The sequence below is a fragment of the Jaculus jaculus genome, chromosome 3 (assembly GCF_020740685.1).
Source record: "Jaculus jaculus isolate mJacJac1 chromosome 3, mJacJac1.mat.Y.cur, whole genome shotgun sequence".
Taxonomy (NCBI): Eukaryota; Metazoa; Chordata; class Mammalia; order Rodentia; family Dipodidae; genus Jaculus; species Jaculus jaculus.
The window spans coordinates 85,882,958-85,906,131 of NC_059104.1; the positions used below are offsets into that span (position 1 = coordinate 85,882,958).

At 45.2% G+C, this 23,174-nt stretch overlaps 1 protein-coding gene across 1 annotated transcript in view; it reads right to left on the reverse strand.

The window, feature by feature from the left end:
* Nucleotides 1–10,083: 10,083 nt before the first annotated feature.
* Dcps (decapping enzyme, scavenger) overlaps nt 10,084–23,174 on the reverse strand; it is a 79,567-nt gene continuing 66,476 nt past the window's right edge. The window contains exons 4-6 of the mRNA XM_004665470.2: nt 22,015–22,128; nt 12,261–12,371; nt 10,084–10,518 (exon numbers count right to left, since the gene is read on the reverse strand). Of these exons, the coding sequence (XP_004665527.1) occupies nt 10,252–10,518; nt 12,261–12,371; nt 22,015–22,128 (492 nt within the window). The 3' untranslated portion in view covers nt 10,084–10,251. The remainder of the gene's footprint in view (nt 10,519–12,260; nt 12,372–22,014; nt 22,129–23,174) is intronic.

The window sequence follows — 23,174 nt, forward strand, 5'->3', positions numbered from 1 at the left end:
TTTTTTCTCAAGGTCGGGTCTCACTCTAGCCCAGACTGACCTGGAATTCACGTCCATAGTCTCAAGGTGACCTCAAACTCATGGCAATCCTCCTACCATTGCCTTCCAAGTGCTGGAAGGCTTGTGCCAACCACATCGGCAGTAAGTTTAATTTAATTAAAAAATAATAATAATTTAGGTTGCTAAACTTTATTTTATGAGCATACATGAAAACAAAACAAAACAAAAAACAAATGTCGGGCATGGAGGTGCACGCCTTTAATCCCAGCACTCGGGAGGCAGAGGTAAGAGGATTGCCATGAGTTAGAGGCCACCCTGAGACTCCATAGTGAATTCCAGGTCAGCCTGGGCTAGAGTGAGACCCTACCTCAAAAAAAAAGAAAAAAGAAAAGAAAACAACAAAACCTATGTTGGGCTGGGAATACAGCTCAGTTACCCAGCATTCACAAGGCCCTGGGTTAGATCCCTAGCACTGTGTAAACTGCATATAGTACTGCAAACCTATAATCCTGTAATCTCAGCACTTGAGAAAATCAAAGTTCAAGGTCATCCTAGGATATATAGTGAGTTCAAGGCAAATCTGAGTTACATTACACAAAAACAAACAAACAATCTGGGTATGGTGGCACATACCTTTAATCCAAGCACTCAGGAAGCAGAAGTAGGAGGATCACCATGAGTTAGAGGCCAGCCAGGTGCTACAGAGTGCCAGATCAGCCTGGTGAGAGTAAGACCTTACTGCAAAAGCAAACAACCAAAACCAAAATTATGTTAATTATTACCACTTCATAAAAGGAAGACTATTTTAACATTACACATGTTTGGTGTAAGAACAGTCCTTTCTGGGTAGAAAGAGCTAGCAGCCCTTCAAATAGATATATAGTAGGCATGGGTTCCAAGTCTTCAGATTTTACACACCTTGCACTAAAAATATTGGAAAAAAGGCTGGAATGTGTAGCTCAGTGGTAAAAGCATGGTTCAATCACTAGTACTTAAAAAAAAAAACTGTTAAAAGTATATGTGAAAAATATGTATGTACTGAACACGTGGAACAGCGAGAGAACCAGAGCAGCTGCGGCTCCCTCCCCTCCCCCACCGCCTGAGCCCAGCTCCAGTGAACAGAGCAGCGGTCCTGCAACCCGGCAACGCCAGCTTGGGCTGACAGCAGGACCCAAGCAGGAGCAGAGTCCCGTAGCAACATCAGCGGGACCAGTAACAGCGGTCCCAGCAGCAGCAGCAGCTTCAGTGGCATCAGGGGCAGTGGACCCAGTAGCAGCAGCTTCGGCAGCAGCGGTGGCTACAGCAGTGGCAGCTACAGCAGCAGCGGTGGACCCAGCAGCAGCAGCTTTAGCAGCATCAGTTCCAGCAGTGGGCTGCTGATCTACAGGGTCACAGTTGCCAGGCTCGATTTGCCCCGCAGGAAAAGCCAGTGCCCCACTCCAGAAATCAGAACAGCAGTCCGACGACCCAGGCAGCAACTTGACTGAGACCAAAATCATCAAAGGTAACTGGGATTGCACCAGGGAAGGGTCTCACTTGGTCACATGCTGACTTAGATCCCTCAACTGACCAGAAATCTTAACCGCTATGTTGACAGAGGATCTGGTTGATATAATAACTACTGTTGCATACATACATGGGGCTGTTTTTGATTGAATGTGTACAGTGTTTAGTTAACTTTTAGAATCTACCTGTATTTTATTCCACTCAGCCTACTTGAATACTCGCATAGCAGGGAAATTCAACCCCTAGGAGCACCTTTGTAGATACTCTGAGAGTCTTAAGAGCCACACCTAACACCTTAAGCTCCTACCCTGAAAATATATAACATCAAATCAATTGAAACAGCTAAGAATACCCAGCTAGCTAGAAAATCCAAGCATTAACTTAATCCAAGATGCAAAAATATATACATTATAACACAAGAAACACTAAAAAGCAACACAATATAAATGCACCTAAAAGTATTAATGCATCAGAAATGACCTCCAGTGAGAAAGAGTTAGAGGAAATGCCTGAGAAAGATTTCAAAAGAATGATTGTAAATATGTTCAAAGAAGTCAGAGAACAAATCAAAGGAGTCAAACAGGAACTCAAAGAGGAAATCAAAGGAATCAAAGAGGACACAGGACACCAATTTCATGAAATAAAGAAGGCAATATAAGACATAAATAAGGAAATAGAAATAATGAAGAAAAACCAGTCAGAATTACTAGCAATGAAGAACACAGTTAATGAAATAAAAACTCTGTAGAAAATCTCACCAGTAGAATGGATGAAGGAGAGGACAGAATATCTAAGCTAGAAGACCAGGTAGCAGATCAAATACAGTCCCACAAAGAGAAAGACAAACTTATAGAAAAGTGTGAGTGGGAATTTCAAGATATTCGGGACACTATGAAAAGATCCAATATAAGAATTCAGGGCATAGTAGAAGGAGAAGAATTCCACTCTAAAGGCATAGTAGGCATCTTCAACATAATCATAGAAAAAAATTTCCCCCAAATGGGGAAAGAGGTGCCAATGCAGATACAGGAAGCCATTAAAACCCCAGCCAGACAAAACCTGGAAAGAACCTCTCCTAGCCATATTATAATCAAACTTCCAAACACACAAACCAAAGGAAAAATATTGAAAGCAATTAGAGAGAAAAATCAAGTTATCTACAAAGGCAAGCCAATCAGGATAACAGCAGATTATTCAACAGAAACTTTAAAAGCCAGAAGGGCTTGGAGTGATATATTCCAAGTTCTGAAAGATAACAACTATCAACCAAGGTTACTTTATCCTGCAAAGCTATCCATTCCAATAGACGGAGAAATAGGTACATTCCATGACAAAAGCAGGTTAAAGGAGTATTTGAAGACAAAACCAGTTCTACAGAAAATACTTGATAGAATCCTCCATGCTGAAGAAAAGGAAAAGCACACATAGAAGGAACCTAGGAAAAACAAGCAATACTCAAATACTAGTTAACACAAGAGACCACAGGTAGAACCAGAACCACAAAAAAAAAAAAAAAAAAAAAAAAGGCAAACATAAATACACACCTTTCAATAATATCTCTTAATATCAACGGCCTCAATGTCCCAACAAAAAGGCATAGGTTTGCAGACTGGGTTAAAAAGCAGGATCCTGGGCTGGAGAGATGGCTTAGCGGTTAAGCGCTTGCCTGTGAAGCCTAAGGATCCCAGTTTGAGGCTCAGTTCCCCAAGTCCCACGTTAGCCAGATGCACAAGGGGGCGCATGCGTCTGGAGTTCGTTTGCAGTGGCTGGAAGCCCTGGCTCGCCCATTCTCTCTCTCTCCCTCTGTCTTTCTCTCTGTCACTCTCAAATAAATAAAAAATTTAAAAAAAAAAAAAAAAAAGCAGGATCCTACAATTTGTTGTCTCCAAGAAACTCACCTTCCTACAAAGGATAGACATTATCTTAGGGTAAAAGGTTGGAAAACGGTGTTTTAAGCAAATGGGCCTAGAAAACAAGCAGGGATTGCTATCCTAATATCTGACAAGGTAGACTACAGTCCAACGTTGGTCAAGAAAGATAAGTAAGGTCACTTTATATTGATTAAGGGCACACTCCAACAGGACGACATTACAATCCTAAACATCTATGCACATAACATGAGGGCTCCCAAATTCGTCAAACAAACACTATTAGAACTAAGGTCACAGATAACACCAAACACAGTGGTGGTGGGTGACTTTAACACCCCACTCTCATCAATTGACAGGTCATCCCGGGAAAAAATAAACAGAAAGGCATCTGGACTAAATGAGGTCACAGAAGAAATGGACCTAACAGATATATACAGGACATTTCATCCAAAGGCTGCAGAATATCATTCTTTTCAGCAGCACATGGAACACTCTCTAAAATAGACCATATATTAGGACACAAAGCAAATCTTAACAAATTCAGAAAAACTGAAATAATTCCTTGCATTCTATCTGACCACAATGGAATTAAACTACAAATCAATAGCAAGAAAGGCTATAGAGCATACACGAAATCATGGAAACTAAACAATACACTACTAAATGATGAATGGGTCAATAAAGAAATCAAGAAGGAAATCAAAAAATTTATTGAGTCAAACGATAATGAGAACATAACATATCAAAATCTCTGGGACACAATGAAGGCAGTTCTAAGAGGTAAATATATAGCCTTAAGGGCCTACATTAAGAAATTAGAAAGGTCACAAGTAAACGACCTAATGCTTCACCTTAAAGCTTTGGAAAAAGAAGAACAGGGCAAACCAAAAATCAGTGGATGGGAAGAAATAATAAAGATTAGGGCAGAAATTAATGAAATAGAAACAAACAAACAAAAAAAAAACAATCCAAAGAATTAATGAAACAAAGAGTTGGTTCTTTGAAAGGATAAACAAGATTGCTAAACCCTTAGCAAATCTGACCAAAAGAAAGAGAGAAGAGACACAAATTAATAAAATCAGAGATGAAATAGGTAACATCACAACAGATTCCAGAGAAATTCAAAAAATCATACAGACATACTGTAAAAGCATATACTCCACAAAGTATGAAAATCTGAAAGAAATGGATGATTTCCTTGATCTATATGACCTACCTAAATTAAATCAAAATGAGATTAATCACTTAAATAGACCTATAACAAACATGGAGATCCGAACAGTTATCAATAATCTCCCAACTAAAAAAAAGCCCAGGCCCGGATGGATTCACTGCTGAATTTTACCAGACTTTTAAGGAAGAGCTAACACCATTGCTTCTTAAGCTTTTCCAGGAAATAGAAAAAGAAGGAATTCTACCAAACTCCTTCTATGAGGCCAGCATCACTCTGATACCAAAACCAGGCAAAGATAGAACAAAAAAAGAAAATTACAGACCCATCTCCCTCATGAACATAGATGCAAAAATTCTCAACAAAATATTGGCAAACAGAATACAAGAGTATATCAAAAAAATCATTCACCCTGACCAAGTAGGCTTTATCCCAGAGATGCAGGGATGATGGTTCAACATACGCAAATCTATAAATGTAATACATTACATAAACGGGTTGAAGGACAAAAATCACATGATCATCTCATTAGACGCAGAGAAAGCATTTGACAAAATCCAACATCCCTTCATGATAAAAGTCCTACAGAGACTGGGAATAGAAGGAACATATCTCAATATAATAAAGGCTATTTTTGACAAGCCTACAGCCAACATATTACTAAATGGGGAAAAACTGGAAGCTTTTCCACTAAAATCAGGAACAAAACAAGGGTGTCCACTGTCCCCACTTTTATTTAATATAGTTTTGGAAGTCTTAGCCATAGCAATAAGGCAAGAGACACACATAAAAGGGACACAAATTGGAAAGGAAGAAATCAAGTTATCATTATTTGCAGATGACATGATTCTATACATAAAGGACCCTAAAGACTCTACTAGCAAGCTGTTAGAGCTGATCAAAACCTACAGCAATGTAGCAGGATACAAAATAAATACACAGAAATCAGTAGCTTTCATATATGCTAACAACAAATACACAGAGGATGAAATCAGAGAATCGCTCCATTCACGATTGCATTAAAAAAAAATAAAGTACCTTGGAATAAACCTAACCAAGGAAGTAAAGAATCTCTACAATGAGAACTTTAAAACATTCAAGCAAGAAATTGCAGAAGAAACTAGAAAGTGGAGAAACATCCCCTGTTCCTGGATTGGAAGAATCAATATTGTGAAAATGGCAATCTTACCAAAAGCAATCTACACATTTAATGCAATCTCTATCAAAATTTCAAAGGCATTCTTCATGTAAATAGAAAAACAATCTAAAAATTCATTTGGAATCACAAAAAAAACCTAGAATATCCAAAACAATACTGAGCAACAAAAGTAAGGCTGGTGGTATCACCATACCTGATTTTAACCTATACTACAGAGCCATAGTAACAAAAACAGCATGGAACTGGCACAAAAACAGACATGTAGATCAGTGGAACAGAATAGAGGACCCAGATGTAAGCCCAAGTAGCTAGAGCCACCTGATATTCAATAAAAGTGCCAAAAATACTCATTGGAGAAAAGACAGCCTCTTCAGCAAATGGTGTTGGGAAAACTGGATATATATCTGCAGAAGGATGAAAATAGATTCCTTCTCTCTTGCTATGTACAAGAATTAAGTCCACATGGATTAAAGACCTTAACATCAGACCTGAAACTTTGAAACTGCTAGAGGAAAAAGTAGGGGAAACCCTTCAACATATTGGTCTTGGCAAAGAGTTTCTGAATACAACCCCAATTGCTCAGGCAACAAAACCACAGATTAATCACTGGGACCTCATGAAAATACAAAGATTTTGCACTGCAAAGGACACAGTGAAAAAAGCAAAGAGGCAACCTACAGAATGGGAAAAAATATTCGCCAGCTATATATCTGATAGAGGATTAGTATCTAGGATATACAAAGAACTCAAAAAGTAAAATAATAAATCACACAAGCCAATTAAAAAATGGGCTGTGGAGCTAAGTAGAGAGTTCTCAAAGGAAGAAATACGGATGGCGTATAAGCATCTAAAAAAATGTTCTATGTCACTAGTCATCAGGGAAATGCAGATTAAAACTACATTGAGATTCCATCTCACTCCTGTCAGATTGGCCACCATCATGAAATCAAATGATCATAAATGCTGGTGGGGATGTGGAAAAAGAGGAACCCTTCTTCACTGCTGGTGGGAATGCAATCTGGTCCAGCCATTGTGGAAATCAATGTGGAGGTTCCTAAAACAGCTAAAGATTGATCTTCCATATGACCCAGCTATAGCACTCCTAGGCATATATCCGAAGGACTCATCTCATTTCCTTAGAAGTACGTGTTTTACCATGTTTATTGCTGCTCAATTTATAATATCTGGGAAATGGAACCAGCCTAGATGTCCCTCAACTGATGAGTGGATATTGAAGATGTGGTACATTTATATAATGGAGTTCTACTCAGCAGTAAAGAAAAATGAAGTTATGAAATTTGCAGAAAAATGGATGGATCTGGAAAGGAATATACTAAGTGAGGTAACCCAGGCCCAGAAAGCCAACTGCCACATGTTCTCTCTCATATGTGGATCCTAGCTACAGATGATTGGGCTCCTGCATGAGAAGAAAAATATTTACTAGCAGAGGCCAGTAAGTTAAAAAGGAGATATAAAGGGAAGAGAAAGGAAGGGAGGAGGGTACTTAATAGGTTGGTATTGTATATATGTAAGTACAATGATTGTAATGGGGAGGTAATATGATGAAGAATGGAATTTCAGGTGTGGCGGGGGGAGGTATTACCATGGGATATTTTTTATAATTATGGAAAATGTTAATAAAAATTGTGAAAATAAATTAATTAATTTAAAAAAAACACTTGCTTAGGCATCCTTGTTTTATCTGGAAAGGGTGACATCTGCCATTGCTCCAGCAATGCAGGGTCACAGCATGGACACTGAGGACATTCTCCAGCGCAGAGGTCAAGTGTACCTTCAGTCAGAGCGGGGCTGGAGTTTTACTGAGCACTAAGCTTCATGTGCCCTGCTTGGGAGGCTCTCCCAGGAGGCAGATGCTGAGGTCTAAAAGTGACAGTAAAAGGAAAGCATGAGGCAGAGGGGTGAGTGGCACCCTGGCTGTCATCTATGGCCAGGGAACCAGGAGGCCTCATTCAGGCCTTTGTTCTATTCATGATATGCTAACTGAATATCTATTATAGACTCCAGGGCAGAAGTCTTAGCCACGGGAGCTGATATTCAACCCATCACATTGGACAAGGCATCCTGAGCCTATATCTTTACCTGTAAACGGAAGAGGATGAGATCCATGATATGATTTACTATACAAATTTAATTGTTGCAATGATTTGACATAAACTTTATTTTTCCCAGCCAGCCAGTACCTAAGAATTAGGGAACAAGATGATTAGAAGCACCTACTCTTAAGGCCTCTCAGTCCAGCAGGGGAAGCACCAAGCCAATACTCAGAGCAGGGATGAAAAGAAGGCATACGGGTGAATCTACCAGGCAAGGCAAGTGATGCAGGAGAGTCTGACAAGAGGGTTACCCCATAAGGACATGAAGTGCTGCTGGGATCTCAACACTACCAGATCACAGCCAGCAGGATGAGGCGTTGGGAGGTGGTAAGACCACAGGTGGCTGGGGTCTATGAAGAGAACTGTCATCATCTTCGGAGAGGTGGCATGCAGAACACTGGCTGGCTCTTAAAGAGCCTCAGACAGAGGGGACACTAACCCAGGGAGGCCCCTCCTTACAGAATGAGACAAAAGAAAGACAGGGCTGGCCAGTGAGAAGAGTGACCAGGAAGTTGACCAGGGCATGGCTCTGTGGGCCTGGAAAGGAATACTCTGCCTCTCCAGACCTGACTGCCACCCTCGCTACTGTGACTGCCTAGCCTGGTCCCTCTGAGTGGGGCCGCCTCTGCTGTCCCCCTGCATCTAGCCATCCCCACAAGCCAGGGTCAACCAGGGCTGGGAGCCTGGACTACAGACAGCAAAGTTGAGGAGGGGGAACAGGAAGCATGTGATGTGATGGAGTATGTGTGTTCTGGAGAGAAGGAGGCCCCACTTGCCACCTCTACAGTGCTGGAGTTGAGATGGCATTTGCTTATCAGCACAATCTGCTTTAAAAAAAGGGGGGGGGGTCAAGCCCAGCGTGGTGGCACACGCCTTTAATCCCAGCACTTGGGAGGCAGAGGTAGGAGGAATGCCATGAGTTCAAGGCCACCCTGAGATAACAGAGTTAATTCCAGGTCAGCCTGGGCCAGAGTGAGACCCTACCTCGAAAAACCAAAAAAAAAAAAAAAGGGGGGGGGTGTCACTTTTCTCCTGACAACTGAAATCCACAGGGCAGTCCGGCAAGCTGGTAATGACCCCAAAAGAAAGGTCAGCCTCCTGACTCTTAGCCCACAGCTCTGTGCACAAAAGTATCTGTTTTCTGTACAGAAACCTGCAGTTTGAGGTGTGGCAGACATAAAGGGACCTGGCCATCTAATCTGTAGTAGACCCACTTGCCTTTGGCATCACCTAAGGAACTGCTTTGCTAAACCTCCTGCCATGGGAATTCCTGGCACTTGAGAACTGTAGGGAAGGCTGGGGTGGCCTTATTTATAAGGCACGGAATCAAGTCTTCTGGTTCCCAGGCCAGGGTGACACCCACCCTTCTGCTTCATGTGTTCCTCATACTGTCACTTTAGAGTCCAACATCTGCCTCCTGGGAGACAGCTTCCCAAGCAGGGCACATGAAGCTTAGCACTCCCTCACCAACAGTAAACCCAAGCCCTGCTCTGACTGAGATGAACTTGACCTCTGTGCTGGAGAACATCCTCATGTACATGCTGTGACCCTGCTCTGCTGGAGCAGTGGCAGATCTCACCCTTTCTAGGCAGGCCCCTACCAGCTTCATGGCGGCGTATCACCAGGCTCTGATATCTCAAGGCCCCTTCCTGGTCTCAAGAGTCTATGAACCTAGGCTCTGGTCACACTCTGACCCCCAGCTCTCAGCTGAAATTCGATCATCTTGCCCTTGCTGATAACACTGTTTTGCACGGGATAGTGTGGCTGCTCACAAGTCTGTTTTGTCTTCCTGCTTAGATAACTCATTCAAGGCTAGGGACTTGCTGACCAAATAATGGGACTGCATCATCTGATTCTAATTAAAACCCTCCCAATTCCAGGCACCAACTGCCACCCCCCCCAAACACACAAGTTTATCAACATCCTTGACACGCATGCAGGGTGTAACCTCGGCACAAGGGAAAGAGGAAGTGGCATCTAAAACCTCCACAGAAAATTTCTGGAAAGGTTTCCAATCTGGTTTTGGGGTGGGGGACCTCTTCAAAAGGAGAGCTGGGAGGAGGAGAACCTGGCAGCAGAAAAGGAAGGCGTGCTGGCGGGAGCAGTGGGAGGAACCAGCATGGAGAGCACAGGGAGGAGGATAAGTCCTTGACGCCCTGGGGTGATACCCTGAAGCTTCCCACCCTTCCCTTGGCCTCCCCATCAGCTCTGCCCACCCACCTTCCTGAGCACTCATTCCCCAGGCCACAAAGTCAGCCCTCGTTGATGGGACAGTACTTTATTCTCACTTGAGGGATAAGCCAGTACAAAAACCTGATCTTAGCCAAAAGGCCAAAAGCCTACAAAACACACTGCAAAATTCCCTTAGAGATAAAAACCTGATGCTGGCCCTGCCTCTGCCCACCTGTGCCTTCTCAGGCACTCATCCGCTCAGGGCTGCCGGGCCTGCTGCAGGAGTCGGAGCAGGGGATCGTCAGTCCTGAGGGCAAAAGTGAGAGTACGCCGCTGGTAGTAGTTGGGGTCACACTCCAGGTTCTCGATCACCTCAGCCAGCAGGTGGGCCCGCTCCACACCTGAGCCAGGCGCCTCGAAACCCAGGGCTGTGAAATGCACGTGCAAGTGGTAGTAGGAGGGCAGGTAATGCAGGTATATCCGCAGCCGGTCTCCCGCCACCTGGTAGCGCTGCAGGATGGCTTCCTGATGAAGAAGAACAGCAAAATGGTCACCTTGTCATCAGCAAGTCAGCGCCACACCCACCCACCTCCCCATGCGGACCCTCCTCCCACCTTAACAAGCTGGCCTGGGACAGCTTGCCAAACTGCAGCCAGCTCACTGCACTGTCTGCCCAGACCCCTTGGTCTGAGTCTAAGAAGTCAGTAAATGTAGCAAAGACATGCCGTGGGAAGGGGGCTGTAGCCTCAACAGCATCCCTACACCAACCTGGATAAAGTGTGGCAATCTAGGAGTACTGGCTGCTCAAGTCAAGCCCAGAGTCCCAAGACTGAGACCAATCCTTCCCCGGATAACCTACAGCACTTGATCAGACCTGAAGGAGGGGACAGAGAGAGCCTCCCTCTTTCTTGAAAGAAGGCTTGGACATAACGGAGGGGGCTGCTAAGAACCTGATGAGAGGAAAAGGTCACAGAAAGGAACCTTGGGGAGGGCTGTCTCGGCCCTCAGAAGGGCTCTTTGCAGAGAAGTAAGTAGTTACCTTGGCCTTGGCTCCCTTTGCCTACCTCTTCTTTGCTCAGGAGGAGGTCCTCTACCAAGGCCATCCCCCCTTAGAGGTATCAAAGGTCAAGAGAAAAAGACTTAGGTCTCAGCGGGCCCAGGATACAGCACAGAATCATACTTTGCCTTTGGAAATCCTGCTAGGGGCCACCATAGTAAGGTGATGCCAAGGCCGAGGCATCTAAAGGGCTCCTGAGATAAGCAGAGCTCACGACCAGGGCAGGGCTGCCTGAGAGGCACCTGTTTGTGCCATGAGTAGTATCCTGAGAGAGATTAGTGGCTGCAAAACAGTAAAGGCAGCAAGAGAAGAGTGCAATGGGTGGAGGGAGAAGAGCTTCTCAGAGCACAGAGGCAGGGGGAACGTGTTAGGCTGCAGCCCAGTACTAACTTGAAAGTGGCAGAGCTCTCTTTGGTTGGGCATCAATATGACTTTCAGCCCCTGGTAGGACAGTATCTCCACACATTTCAGAGAAAGCTTAGACTTAGAGTGGATTTACAAGGGATCCTGAGCAGATCTTTCCACAGAGGTGAAGTGGCCTGCTCCAAGCTCCTGGGCTAGTTAGGACCCAAATGTCAGGCCAGGACTACAACCCAAGACTCTCATCACTCTTCTCCTATCCTCCCCCGACTCCAAGGCTCCTTTTACTATCCCTAATTTTGTTCAACTTAACCTATGTCCGAGATAGAAAGCACCCCAGAACACCAGACACTGGCGAATGCAGCCCGCCTTCAGTCCAGCAGAGGAAGAGGCACAAGGTAGATGCTACCATGCACCATAAATACAAGAAACTCATCTGGTACAAGGTACCTGTCATGGTCAAGACAAGTGACCCTGAGTAAATAGCTAGAGAGAAGCACCATAAGCCACGGGGCAGGGAGAAGGGGGAAGATCAGAACGCAGGGCAGGGGAATGGCATACAGACAGCAGCCTCAGTGGGAGGAATAAGTCTGTGAGGTAGAAGAACATCAGATCTGCAAAGAAAAGCAAGGGAAAATAAGTTTGGGGCCAGGAAATGTGGTGGAAAGTAAAGCTGGAATGTTGGACAGGACAAGGGCTAAAAGGGCCTTGTGAATCAAGCTAATGAACCCCGGCAGGGTCTAAGACTATTATCTACAGAGACTGTGGGAAAGGAGGGAAGAGGCTGGGGAAGCACAGTGGAGTCTGAGCATAAACCTGGACTTCGTCACTGTTTGGTGAAGCAACTCACTTGCCCTTGGTGGAGGATGTTCCTCAGCAGTGGCAGGTGCTCTGTAGTCAGGTCCCGGATTGATCTGATGCCCCGGCGGTGACAGATGGCAATCAAATACAGGTCATCGAGCTGTGTGAAGACCAAGGGGCAAACAGGGCAATGTCAGGCTTAGTAGAGAAGCTGTCAGCTCTGGAACTCTTACCCCTAAGGCCTGAAGCATACCCATAGCCAATCCAAGTAACGCTACAGTGAGACCAATCCCCAGGAACTGTACATGTCTGTGTGCCCATGATAAATAGAACTATCTGAGGAATAGGAGTTTTGTCAAGCTGGAGCTGAGCTGGAAGCCTCCTCCCTGTTCACTAGCTGTAAGGATGCTAGAAAAACCTATGTAGACTGTTGGGGAGAAAAGTCTTCAACAGAACTGGAGAGAGGGCTCAGTAGTTAAGGTGCCTACCTGCAAAGCCAAATAACCCCTGTTCAATTCCCCAGTACCCATGTAAAGCCAGATGCACAAAGTGGCACATGCATCTGGAGTTAGTTTGCAGTAGCTAAAAGCCCTGGCACACCCATTCTCTCTGTCTCTCTTCTATCTCACTCTGCTTACAAATACATTAGTAAAATATTCAAAAGAGAGAGAGAAAGAAAGAAAGAAAGGAAGGTAGGTCACCAACAGTGTTAACCAGCAGTGGACCCTACAAGGTCTATGGCTGGCCAGTCAGGCCAATTGTACCAACTGGTGCCATAGTGGCATGTCAGTTGAGGGGAAGAGGGAATCAACTGTTCTCTGATTAGACTTGAGGCCCACTCCATGAGAGGGAATTCCTACCTGGTACTGAAAACCTACTCAAAAGTCTATGGCTTGGGAGGTCATAAGCCCTAGTGGGGAACCATGTCAGTGGTCTGGCTAAATGGATATACTATGCCCACCACACTGCCTTCTAAATGCTTATGCTTATGCCTATGGAATAATGCTACTCTAACTTTTGGTTAGGGAAGCTTCTCTTTCCAGATGGTGGTAACCACTGGGGGTGACTCAAAATTCATCAAAGTGCTGAGAAGTTCAATGGAGGATTCAATACTAAATGATACATCTCTATCTCATCCTCCAAGACTTGGACCATTGTGGAAGAGGTGGCAGAAGGTTGTAAAAGCCAAAGAAAGGGGAGGAGTGCTAACAATACTGTCTTCCAGACATCAAGTACCCTCAAATTTTATGACCCCACAGTGGCAGATGGTCTATACAAGACCTGCAAAATAGGAAGCGAAAAAATGATGACATCAAAGTACAAGACTAGTCGGAAAGAAGAGATTCATTGGAGGAGGTATTTAGAAGGGGAAAAGAGAGGGTAGTGGGAAGGGATTAAAATCATGGCATATTGTTTATATTTATGGAAGTTGTCAATAAGTTTTTTTTTTTCTTTTAAAAAGGAATGGAGGGCTGGGGAGATGGTTTAGCAGTTAAGCACTTGCCTGTGAAGCCTAAGGACTGCAGTTCGAGGCTCGATTCCCCAGGACCCACGTTAGCCAGATGCACAAGAGGGCACACACATCTGGAGTTCGTTTACAGTGGCTGGAAGCCCTGGCGCGCCCATTCTCTCTCTATTTATCTGCCTCTTCCTCTCTCTGTCGCTTTCAAATAAATAAATGGACAAAAAAAAAAAAAAAAGGTGGAGTACAGGCACCTGGAAGTTGTCCTCTGACCTCCACACTCACACTGTGCCTAGCACACATATACACCCATACCCACACACATGCACATACAAAATTTTAAAAAGTAGAACCCCTCCCAGAAAAATGAAAAGGAGAAATCAAAGGGGAGGGAATAAAACTACCCCCAAAATCATACCCAATGGGGACATCTACACACTCCACAGAGCTAATGGGAAATGTTGTGAAGAGGTTCCAAAAGAACCAACAGATTTTTCTCCTCAAGAGTTTATATAAGTCACTCTATTGCAAGGGAAAAAAAGTACAATACACTTTCCTTTTTGTGGTGCTGGGGAGGGAATCCAGGGTCTTGGCACGTGTTCTACCACTGAGCTACTATTCCCCAAGACATAAAGTGGCCAACACACAAGAGGAAGAAAGCCTTTAGCTAGCTGAGTGAGCCAAGAAGTCCCCAGCAAGGGAACTGGGTCTACAGAGTTGACATTCAGAGAGAGGGACTAGTGACAGTGTCAGCTCGGAGAATGACTGGCTAGGGCATAGAACTGAGAGGATAACATTTCAATTTATGAAAACCCAAAGGTACATGCAGAGGTCTGAAGATTCAAAGGAGGGAAGTGAGTCCAGGGTCTGCTCAGCAACCAGCACCAACACAGTGATCAGCTATTTCTCTCTTTCCCTATCTCAGCAGTCACAACGGGCCCTTCCTGCAGTCCTTCCTGCATACAGTGCCTGGATGAAAACCTGTAGGTCAAAACAGTGCAAAGAGCCAGCGCCAACAAGATCTTGTGCCAAAAACCAAATGAACTCTTCCTCCTGCCCGGAAATCCCTCCCATCCCCCGTTCCCTTGCCTGGTTATCACATCTGTGTGCCAGGAAAGCCAAGACTGGAGAGCCAAGACCCAGGAGACTCCAGCAGTGCCCAGCCCTATGGCCTGGCCTGCTGGATTCCTCGTGGAGATCATTTGGGGGCCAGGAGTCACCTAACCAAATATCCAGGGGCCCCAACTTAAGAACAGAGAAAGAGATGAGATCATCCCATATGACTGCCTGATGTCCAAGTGTGTCACACACTCTTTGTGGCATAGTCACTCTTCTTGCCAGTTGCAAGAATCCAGGCACTTTCCAGAGCTACCATACACATGCTCATGAGAAGCTCCCAGTGCATAGCTGAGCTGCACCCATCAAACACCTGTTTTGCCACAAGTCCCTTCTGGACTCTCTCATCATTGCCTGTGCCCAGGAAATGAGCAAGGAGTCCAAAGGGAAACAAAAAAACAAAAGTGCTTGGTTTTAATGTACTGCATGATGTATTACTGTCATGGGATACTCAAATAATAGCAGCATTTGTTTTAGATGATGTCTGTGGACAAATCCCAAGTGTGATGTTGAATCGTATCTCTCTGCTCCACTGGTGTGGAATGAAGCATGGAGCCTGGTGCTAGGTGTCAGCTCACAGGCTAGGTGAGGGAGGGAGAAGAAAGCATTCTTTAATGTCAGACATGGCTAAAGATTTTCTGCAGGAAATCAAAGAGCTTCCTGGCAGAGAAATGAACTAAAAAAAAAAAAAACTGGACAAAGGCAGGGGAGGGTCTGAGACTGACACCACAGAGGGTGGCTTATTGTCACTGTAGGGAGACAAATACCATTGGTCTTGTTTTATAAGGCAAGACAGAAAATTCAAAATAAGTTTCCAGACCAGGGGTAAGACCAAGAATGGCTACAGAGTCAAAAAAGCCATCTCTCAACCCCTAGTGATCCCTGATCTCAGAATTGTATGAACTTGAACTGTATGAACTGAAAATGTATTCGTGTCCATGCATGTACGTTTACATTTATAATATAGAAAGATTACCTCTGGAAGAAGAGACAAAGAAATAACTGTTTCAGAAAAGAAAGAAAGTGCTGTTTCTGGAGAAATTAAGAAATGTGGAATGAGGGAACTTGCTCTTCCTACAGACCCTTTGTGTTGTGTCTGACCATGGACACGCATTAACAAAATGAATTTAAAAGAGCAATAGGAGAGCTGTGCGTGGTGGTGGCACACGCCTTTAATTCTAGCATTTGGGAGACAGAGGTAGGAGGATGACCTTGAGTTTGAGGCCACCCTGAGTCTATATAGTGAATTCCAGGCTACCCTAGGCTAGAGTGAGACCCTACCTTGAAAAACAGAAGAACAGTAGGTGAGCTCTTAAGAGAACTGAGGAAAGAAGTCAGGTGTGACAGCACCTGCCTCCAGGTGGCTGATGCAGGAGGGTGACAAGTTCCAGGCCAACCCTATTTCAACAAACCGGGGGCTGGGAGGAGGGTGTGTAAGCACTGGGGAAGAGAGTTACTAACCTCTGTCATAAGGTATAATCTCTAGCAACACAGGATACTTGATACATCCTTCTTGAGTGTATGAAAGAACAAATGGATACTGGGACACTAGTTGGGGACAATAAGTGGATACTTCCAGGACTGGGGATATAGCTTAGGGCTAGAGCATTTGCCTAGTAAGCTTAAGGTCCTGGGTTTGATCCCTAGCAGAAAGGGAGGGAGGGGGGAGTGAAGAGGGGAGAATGGAAGGAAGGGAGAAGGAAGGGAAAGGAGAAGAGATTATTTCCAGAAGTGACTAGAGGAGACTCAAGGGTGCCAGGAAGGCTCCTCAAAGCCAATGCTGAAGTGCCTCTGCCTCCTCAACCCTTCCCTTGACCCTCGCCACCAGTACAAAGAATAAAAGACCCAATACGGCCTATTATCCTGTTGGATAGGTTGCCAACTTAAAAAAAAATTATTTGTTTGTGTACATTCATGAGAAAGAGAAAGTAGAAGCATGCCAGGGTCTTTTGTTACCACCAATGAACTCCAGGTGTATGTATCACCTTGTGTATCTGACTTTAAATGCATACTGAGGAACTGAACCTGATCCTGCAGGCTTTAGAAGCACCTTTAACCACTGAGTTATCTTCCCATCCCCTACCTTATTTATTTATTTACTGGAAACAAGGGTCTCATCCTCTCATCCTAGCCCAGGCTGACCTGGAACTTATTCTATAGCTCCAGCCCTGGCCTTGGACTCATGATACTACTACTTCAGCCTCCAGAATGCTAGAGTTATAGGTGTGAGCCACCATGCCTGGCTAGGTTGCCAACTTTTATTTTTTCAAGGTAGGGTCTTGCTATAGCCCAGACTGACCTGGAATTAGACTCTGACTGGCCTCAAACTCATAGTGATGATCCCCCCAACCTCAGCTTCCTGAGTGCTGGGATTAAAGGCATGTAACACCATACCCAGCCAGTTGCCAACTTTAAAAAAAAACACATTTATTTATTTGTGAGAAAGAAAGGGGGGGGAATAGAGAGGCGGGGGGGAAGGGAGAGAGGGAGAGGGAGGGAGGGAGAATAGGCATGCCAGGGCCTCCAGCCGCTGCAAACAAACTCCAGATGCATGAACCCCCTTATCTGGTTTACGCGGGTCCTGCAGAGTCAAACTGGAATTCTTTGGCTTTGCAGGCAAACGCCTTAACCTCTAAGCCACTTTCCAGCCCTAGTTGCCAACTTTTAACGAAGCAATTGAACTCAGTGCTATCACAAGTCATAGACCTGAGGCATGGGTGAAATATGGCATTACTAAAAGACAAGAAAGTAGGCTGGAGGTTAAGAGTACTTGCTTAAGCATGAAGGCCTCTCAGGCTGGAAGCCATCAAGTTCAACTCCCCAGAACCCATGTTAAAAGAAAAGAAAAGCTGCTTGGCATGGTGGTACACATACGTCTGTAATCACAGCACTTAGAAGGTAGGAGGATCACTGTAATTTCAAGGCCAGCCTGGGACTACAGACAGAACTCCAGGTCAGCCTGGGTTACAGTAAGACCCTACCTCAAATAAATAAATAAGCTGGGTATGGCCACACATGTCTGTAATCCCAGTAAAGGTGGAGGGATGACTGGAAAATCACTAAGGCTTGCTGATGGACAGCAGCTCTGGGTTGAGGGAGAGACCCAGTCTCAAGGAAAAACATAGATGAGCATTAAAATATGATACTTTACATAAGGACACCTGTTTTTCTCTTCTGAATTCTGCATGCATACACATGAGGTATGTGCAGTTTTATACACATGTGCATACATTTCACACACCACATACAACACACACACGAAATAGTAAGTTAGGAAGGGTCACTCTTCAACTACTGTCAAGAAAGCTGGCTCTTGACAATCCCTGAGAGCAAGGAGCTCCAGCCGTGTGGCTGGGTCCTGGTGTAGTTCCCAAAGACTTTCCTGTCTTGAAGAGGACAGAGAGTGGGGCTGCTGCCCTGGAAAGCAGTAGGTGCCTGCCAGCCTTGGGCCAGAAAGCTGATGAGTTCTGTTCTGAGAGCCACAGGCTATGGCTTCTGGAACACAAGTATACACATCCATCGTTAATGTCTCTCCTGGTCCCTAGGCTGTAGTCTCCTTATAATTACAAGCTCTTTAGTCTTCAAGAGTCTTCTAAGGCAGTTCTTCCTGCACACACCCACCTCCCATGACCAGGCTTTAACCCAGAATTTCTAGGGCAGAGCCACCACATGGGCCATGATTCCACAGTCTCATCCCATCCAGTTCTAGTTCCCTCCTTTGAAGCCTGAAGGTGGCCCAGGCAAAGAAAATTGCAGGGCAAGAAGAGAGTGAATGCAGGTATGCCCTATCCTTTCTCACTACAATGCCTCATATAAACTGAGCCATCTTCTTTATTACTTAATTTTTAAAATTTTGTCTATTTGTAAAAGAGGTACAAAGAGAGTAAGAGGGAGGCAGAGAGAGGGAGAAAGAGAGGCAGAATGGGCATGCCAGGGCCTCTTGCTGCTACAAATGAATTCCAGACACATGATCACACTATGCATCTGCATTTACGTATGCACAGGGGAACTGAACATGGGACATCAGGCTTTACAAGCAAGTACCTTTAACCACTGAACCATCTCCCTAGCCACCCATCTTCTTTCAATCTTCTTGATTCTAGTAACTCATCAATCAATGATGCAACTTCTGGAAACTTTTCAGTTTGCTATTATGAGCCATGTTTGGCTCATAATAGAATATCCCCTCCTATTACAAAGTTTGTGTGTGTGTGTGTGTGTGTGTGTTTTGGTTTTTCAAGGTAGGGTCTCACTCTAGCTCAGGCTGACCTGGAATTCACTAAGTAGTCTCAGGGTGGCCTTGAACTCACGGCACTCCTCCTACTTCTGCCTCCCAGAGTGCTGGGATTAAAGGTGTGTGGAACCACGCCCAGCTCCATGAGATTTTGTCAGGAGATAAATGATACTCACTGGCCAGTGTGACTCTGAATCAAAATCCTATACCATAATGGCATGCCCAGAAGTCTTAGACTGTTACTAGAAAAATTTCAGTGCCAGGGATGAGATACCTTCCAGTGAGTTGTTGGCCAGGGAGATCCCTGATGTCCAAAAACATACCAAGGCTCTTGGTTTCCCAAATAGATGGTAAGATCCTATTGTTAAAAACTCCACATGCCTGGGCTATAAGATCACTGAGAAATCAAGCTGGGGCTGAGCTGAAAACCTCCTCCCTGTAGATCAGCTGATAGAAAGCTGGAAAAAGCTACACTGCATGCAGCCTTATAGGAGACAGAAGCCATGAATGGTGAAAACAGTGGACACTACAAGACTCAAGTTTGGCCAGCCAGGTCAAATGAGCCACCGAGTGCAACAGTGGCATGTCTGTTATGGGAGAAACCAACTGTTTTGTAATCGGGCTGGAGGCCTGCTCTATGGGAGGGAATACATGCCTAGTACTGAAAACCTATTCTAAAGCATATGGTAGGAGAGGTTATGAGCATTAGGAATGTAATGTCTGCTCTTGTCTGGCTAAATGCATATATTATGCTCACCAAACTGCCCTATAAGCACTTTACCTAACATTCATACCCATATATTAATGCTACCCTCACTTTTGGTTACAGAAGCTTCTCTTTTCAGATGGTGCTAACCACTGGGATGACCAAAAATGCACCTGAAATATCCATATGCCCTCCAAAGCTCAGGGTCCATTGTGGAAGAGGTAGCAGAAAGAATATAAGAGCCTGGGCTGGAGAGATGGCTTAGCGGTTAAGCGCTTGCCTGTGAAGCCTAAGGACCCCGGTTCGAGGCTTGGTTCCCCAGGTCCCACGTTAGCCAGATGCACAAGGGGGCGTATGCGTCTGGAGTTCGTTTGCAGTGGCTGGAAGCCCTGATGCGCCCATTCTCTCTCTCTCCCCCTATCTGTCTTTCTCTCTATGTCTGTCGCTCTCAAATAAATAAATAAAAAATGAACAAAAAATTTTAAAAAAAGAATATAAGAGCCTGAGTACAAAACTAATTAATAATTAAAAAAATATATATATAAGAGCCAAAGGAAGGATAGGACTGCTTACAGTGCAATCATCGAGGCAGAAACTGGCCTTGATATTCATGACCTCGCAGTGCCTAGCCCTACCTTCACAATACCTTTATAATAGAAGGAAAAGATGATGACATCAAAATCAAAGACAGAATAACGGAGAGAGGGAGGGGATATGATGGAGAGTGGATTTGTGAAGGGGAAAGTCGGGGAGGGAAGGGAATTATCATGGTTTATTGTCTGTAGGTATGGAAGCCGTCAATAAAAAAAAAGCCAAAAAAAAAAAAATCCTATCCCAATCACAAGTCCATAGGTCCTATGTAGAGGACGGTATAAAAGCAGTGTAACAGTTCTAGAAATCACCACATCAAAATTAGGCAAACTCGGGCTGGAGAGATGGCTTAGCGGTTAAGCGCTTGCCTGTGAAGCCTAAGGACCCCGGTTCGAGGCTCGGTTCCCCAGGTCCCACGTTAGCCAGATGCACAAGGGGGCGCACGTGTCTGGAGTTCGTTTGCAGGGGCTGGAAGCCCTGGCGCGCCCATTCTCTCCCTCTTCCTCTGTCTTTCTCTCTGTCTGTCGCTCTCAAATAAATAAATAAAAAATGACCAAGAAAATATTAAAAAATAAACAAAACCAAAAAACCTTTAAAAAAAAAAAAAATTAGGCAAACTCCAGGTGATCTAGCTATAGTTTAAACCCTGTCCAAAGGGCAGGCAACAACTGAGAAAGTAAAAACGAAGGCTGGAGCCTGGGCTTTAGATATCCCTGTAGGAGTCTCATGAGCAGGGAGGGTCCACCTACAGCAGAATGTAGATCCAAACCTGGGTTACACCAAGGCTGTCATCTATTCTAGACCCTCCTGAGTCAGCCTTCCTCGTCCCTCTTCAGCCTGTGATTGGCACATCACAGTGGCGCTGTCTATTTCTAATACTCTTAAGCCATTAGACTGTTCACAGCAAGCTATGACTATGGTGGGATGGCACAGGAGAATAGCAGAGAGAGAAAAGAGGCAGTCCTGGGAGATCCCTGTGAGTAGCGTCAGTGCTCCCTGGCCCCCAGGTGGGTTTTCACTCTAGCTCATGCTCACTTGGAATTCATTATTAGTCTGAGGGTGGCCTCAAACTCACAGCCATCCTCCTTCCTCTGCCTCCTGAGTGTTGGGATTAAAGGCATGTGCCACCACACCCAGCTAGAGTTGGTGCTTTTAAATCGCTCCTTGGAAGGCTCGTAAAAGCAGACAGGCTTACAAACCTACAAATGGGGATCTAAGAGATAGTGTGGACTGAGATGGAAGCTACTAGAAAGCTATTCCTTAGGTCTAGCTGGAGAGGACTTCTCATCTGGTCCTCATGGTTCCAGCCTGCCAGTGCTTTAGAACATGGGCCTGCCTGGACTTATGTCAATGGGGACAGAGAGAAGGTGCACATTCCACTTTGGGCTCTAGGTGCTGGTGGAAGTGAAGCAGACAGCCCAAGCCACCTGGCTGGGGCAGCAGTGGCCTATAGCCATAGAGGCAAACATTAGTCTTTTGGAGAAGAACAGAGACAGAAAAGGTTCTGTGTTGACCCATGAAAGCCAATGTGGTTGTACATGACAGATATACACTGTCACCAGGGACAGCTCTCAGGCAGTGGGAATCTACTCTGAGAGAATAGGCCAATGTGAGAGAGAAGGGCAGCCAGAGGCAGGCCAGCAGTATGGCAGCAGGTGGGCAGAGGCCAGAACACTTGGACACATGGTCTTTACCTGTTGTTGGTTCCACTTGAGGTCAGGGATGAGGACAAAGCCATCAGAAGGATCTGGGTTCTCAAAAACAATGCGGTCAGCTTCAGCCTTCTTGTCGAGAATATTATACACCCACTGGAGAGAAAAGAAGAGTGTTCATGAACCTACTCACCCCACTGGACCCTTCCAGAAAAAAAATGGTCCAGTTCTCAAAGCCCATGCTCAGGATGGACATGTAAGTGGCTGTCCCAAGCACTGGCCAGAAGAATATCCCCTCCTACTACAGGTAGGTTTTGGCCATCTCTGTCATCACAGGGCCTTTGCAATTGAATGGGTCTAGGCTCTTTAAGTTTCTCCTGGTCGGCATGTTACCCTCATCCCCCTCTATTGACTCCTCCATGGTCCACACAAGGGAGGGAAAAAATTATCACCAGAGACCCTTGATGGAGCCTAGAGGCATGGAAGTTCCCTTCTGTAAAAGAAGCCAGCTACCCACTAGCTCAGTGAAAGACTTTGGTTCTACTGGTCAATGAATGTGAGAGAATGCCCATCCCAGGGGGAATTCCAAGTAGTGGATTTGGCACCTGTGCCACCTGGAACTACCGCAGATGCCATGTATCAAGCAGGCCCCAGTCAGAGACACCCCCCCACCCACAGGACAAAGTAGAACCGAAGACTACACAGATACAGGGACCTAAATGACTGTTCAGCAACCCAAGTTTCTGGCTCTCTCTCTACCTTCAGCTGCCGTCAGTCTTTAGAGGATCCTTCCCTGGCCTTGTGTGGATCCCAAGGATATCCCCTTAGTTATGTCTGCTGGGTTTTTGTGAGGAAGCCAGACTGAAGAAGGTTAGGAAGAAACACTCCTGAGCTCAGAGCTCAATCCCAGACTCCCTCCTAGCTGCAAGAGACGTTTGCAGCAGGAGTGCAGTGCCCTGCGTCCAAAAGACAATGCAGCTAGCCAACTGGGGAGTGAGGTGTCTGGGGCTATCTGTATTCCTGCCCCTTCTTCCTTATAGTAAGAACCTCCAAGTCCATGGATGGAGGAGGGGAGCCCAATGCCAAACCACGCTCCTCTTCCCATTCCCAAAAGTGGTGGCACAAGCAGCATGCCTGAAGGCCAAGCAGGAGCTGGCTTAGGGTGTACATACAGTATGCCCTAAACCTAGAGGGAGAAGTGC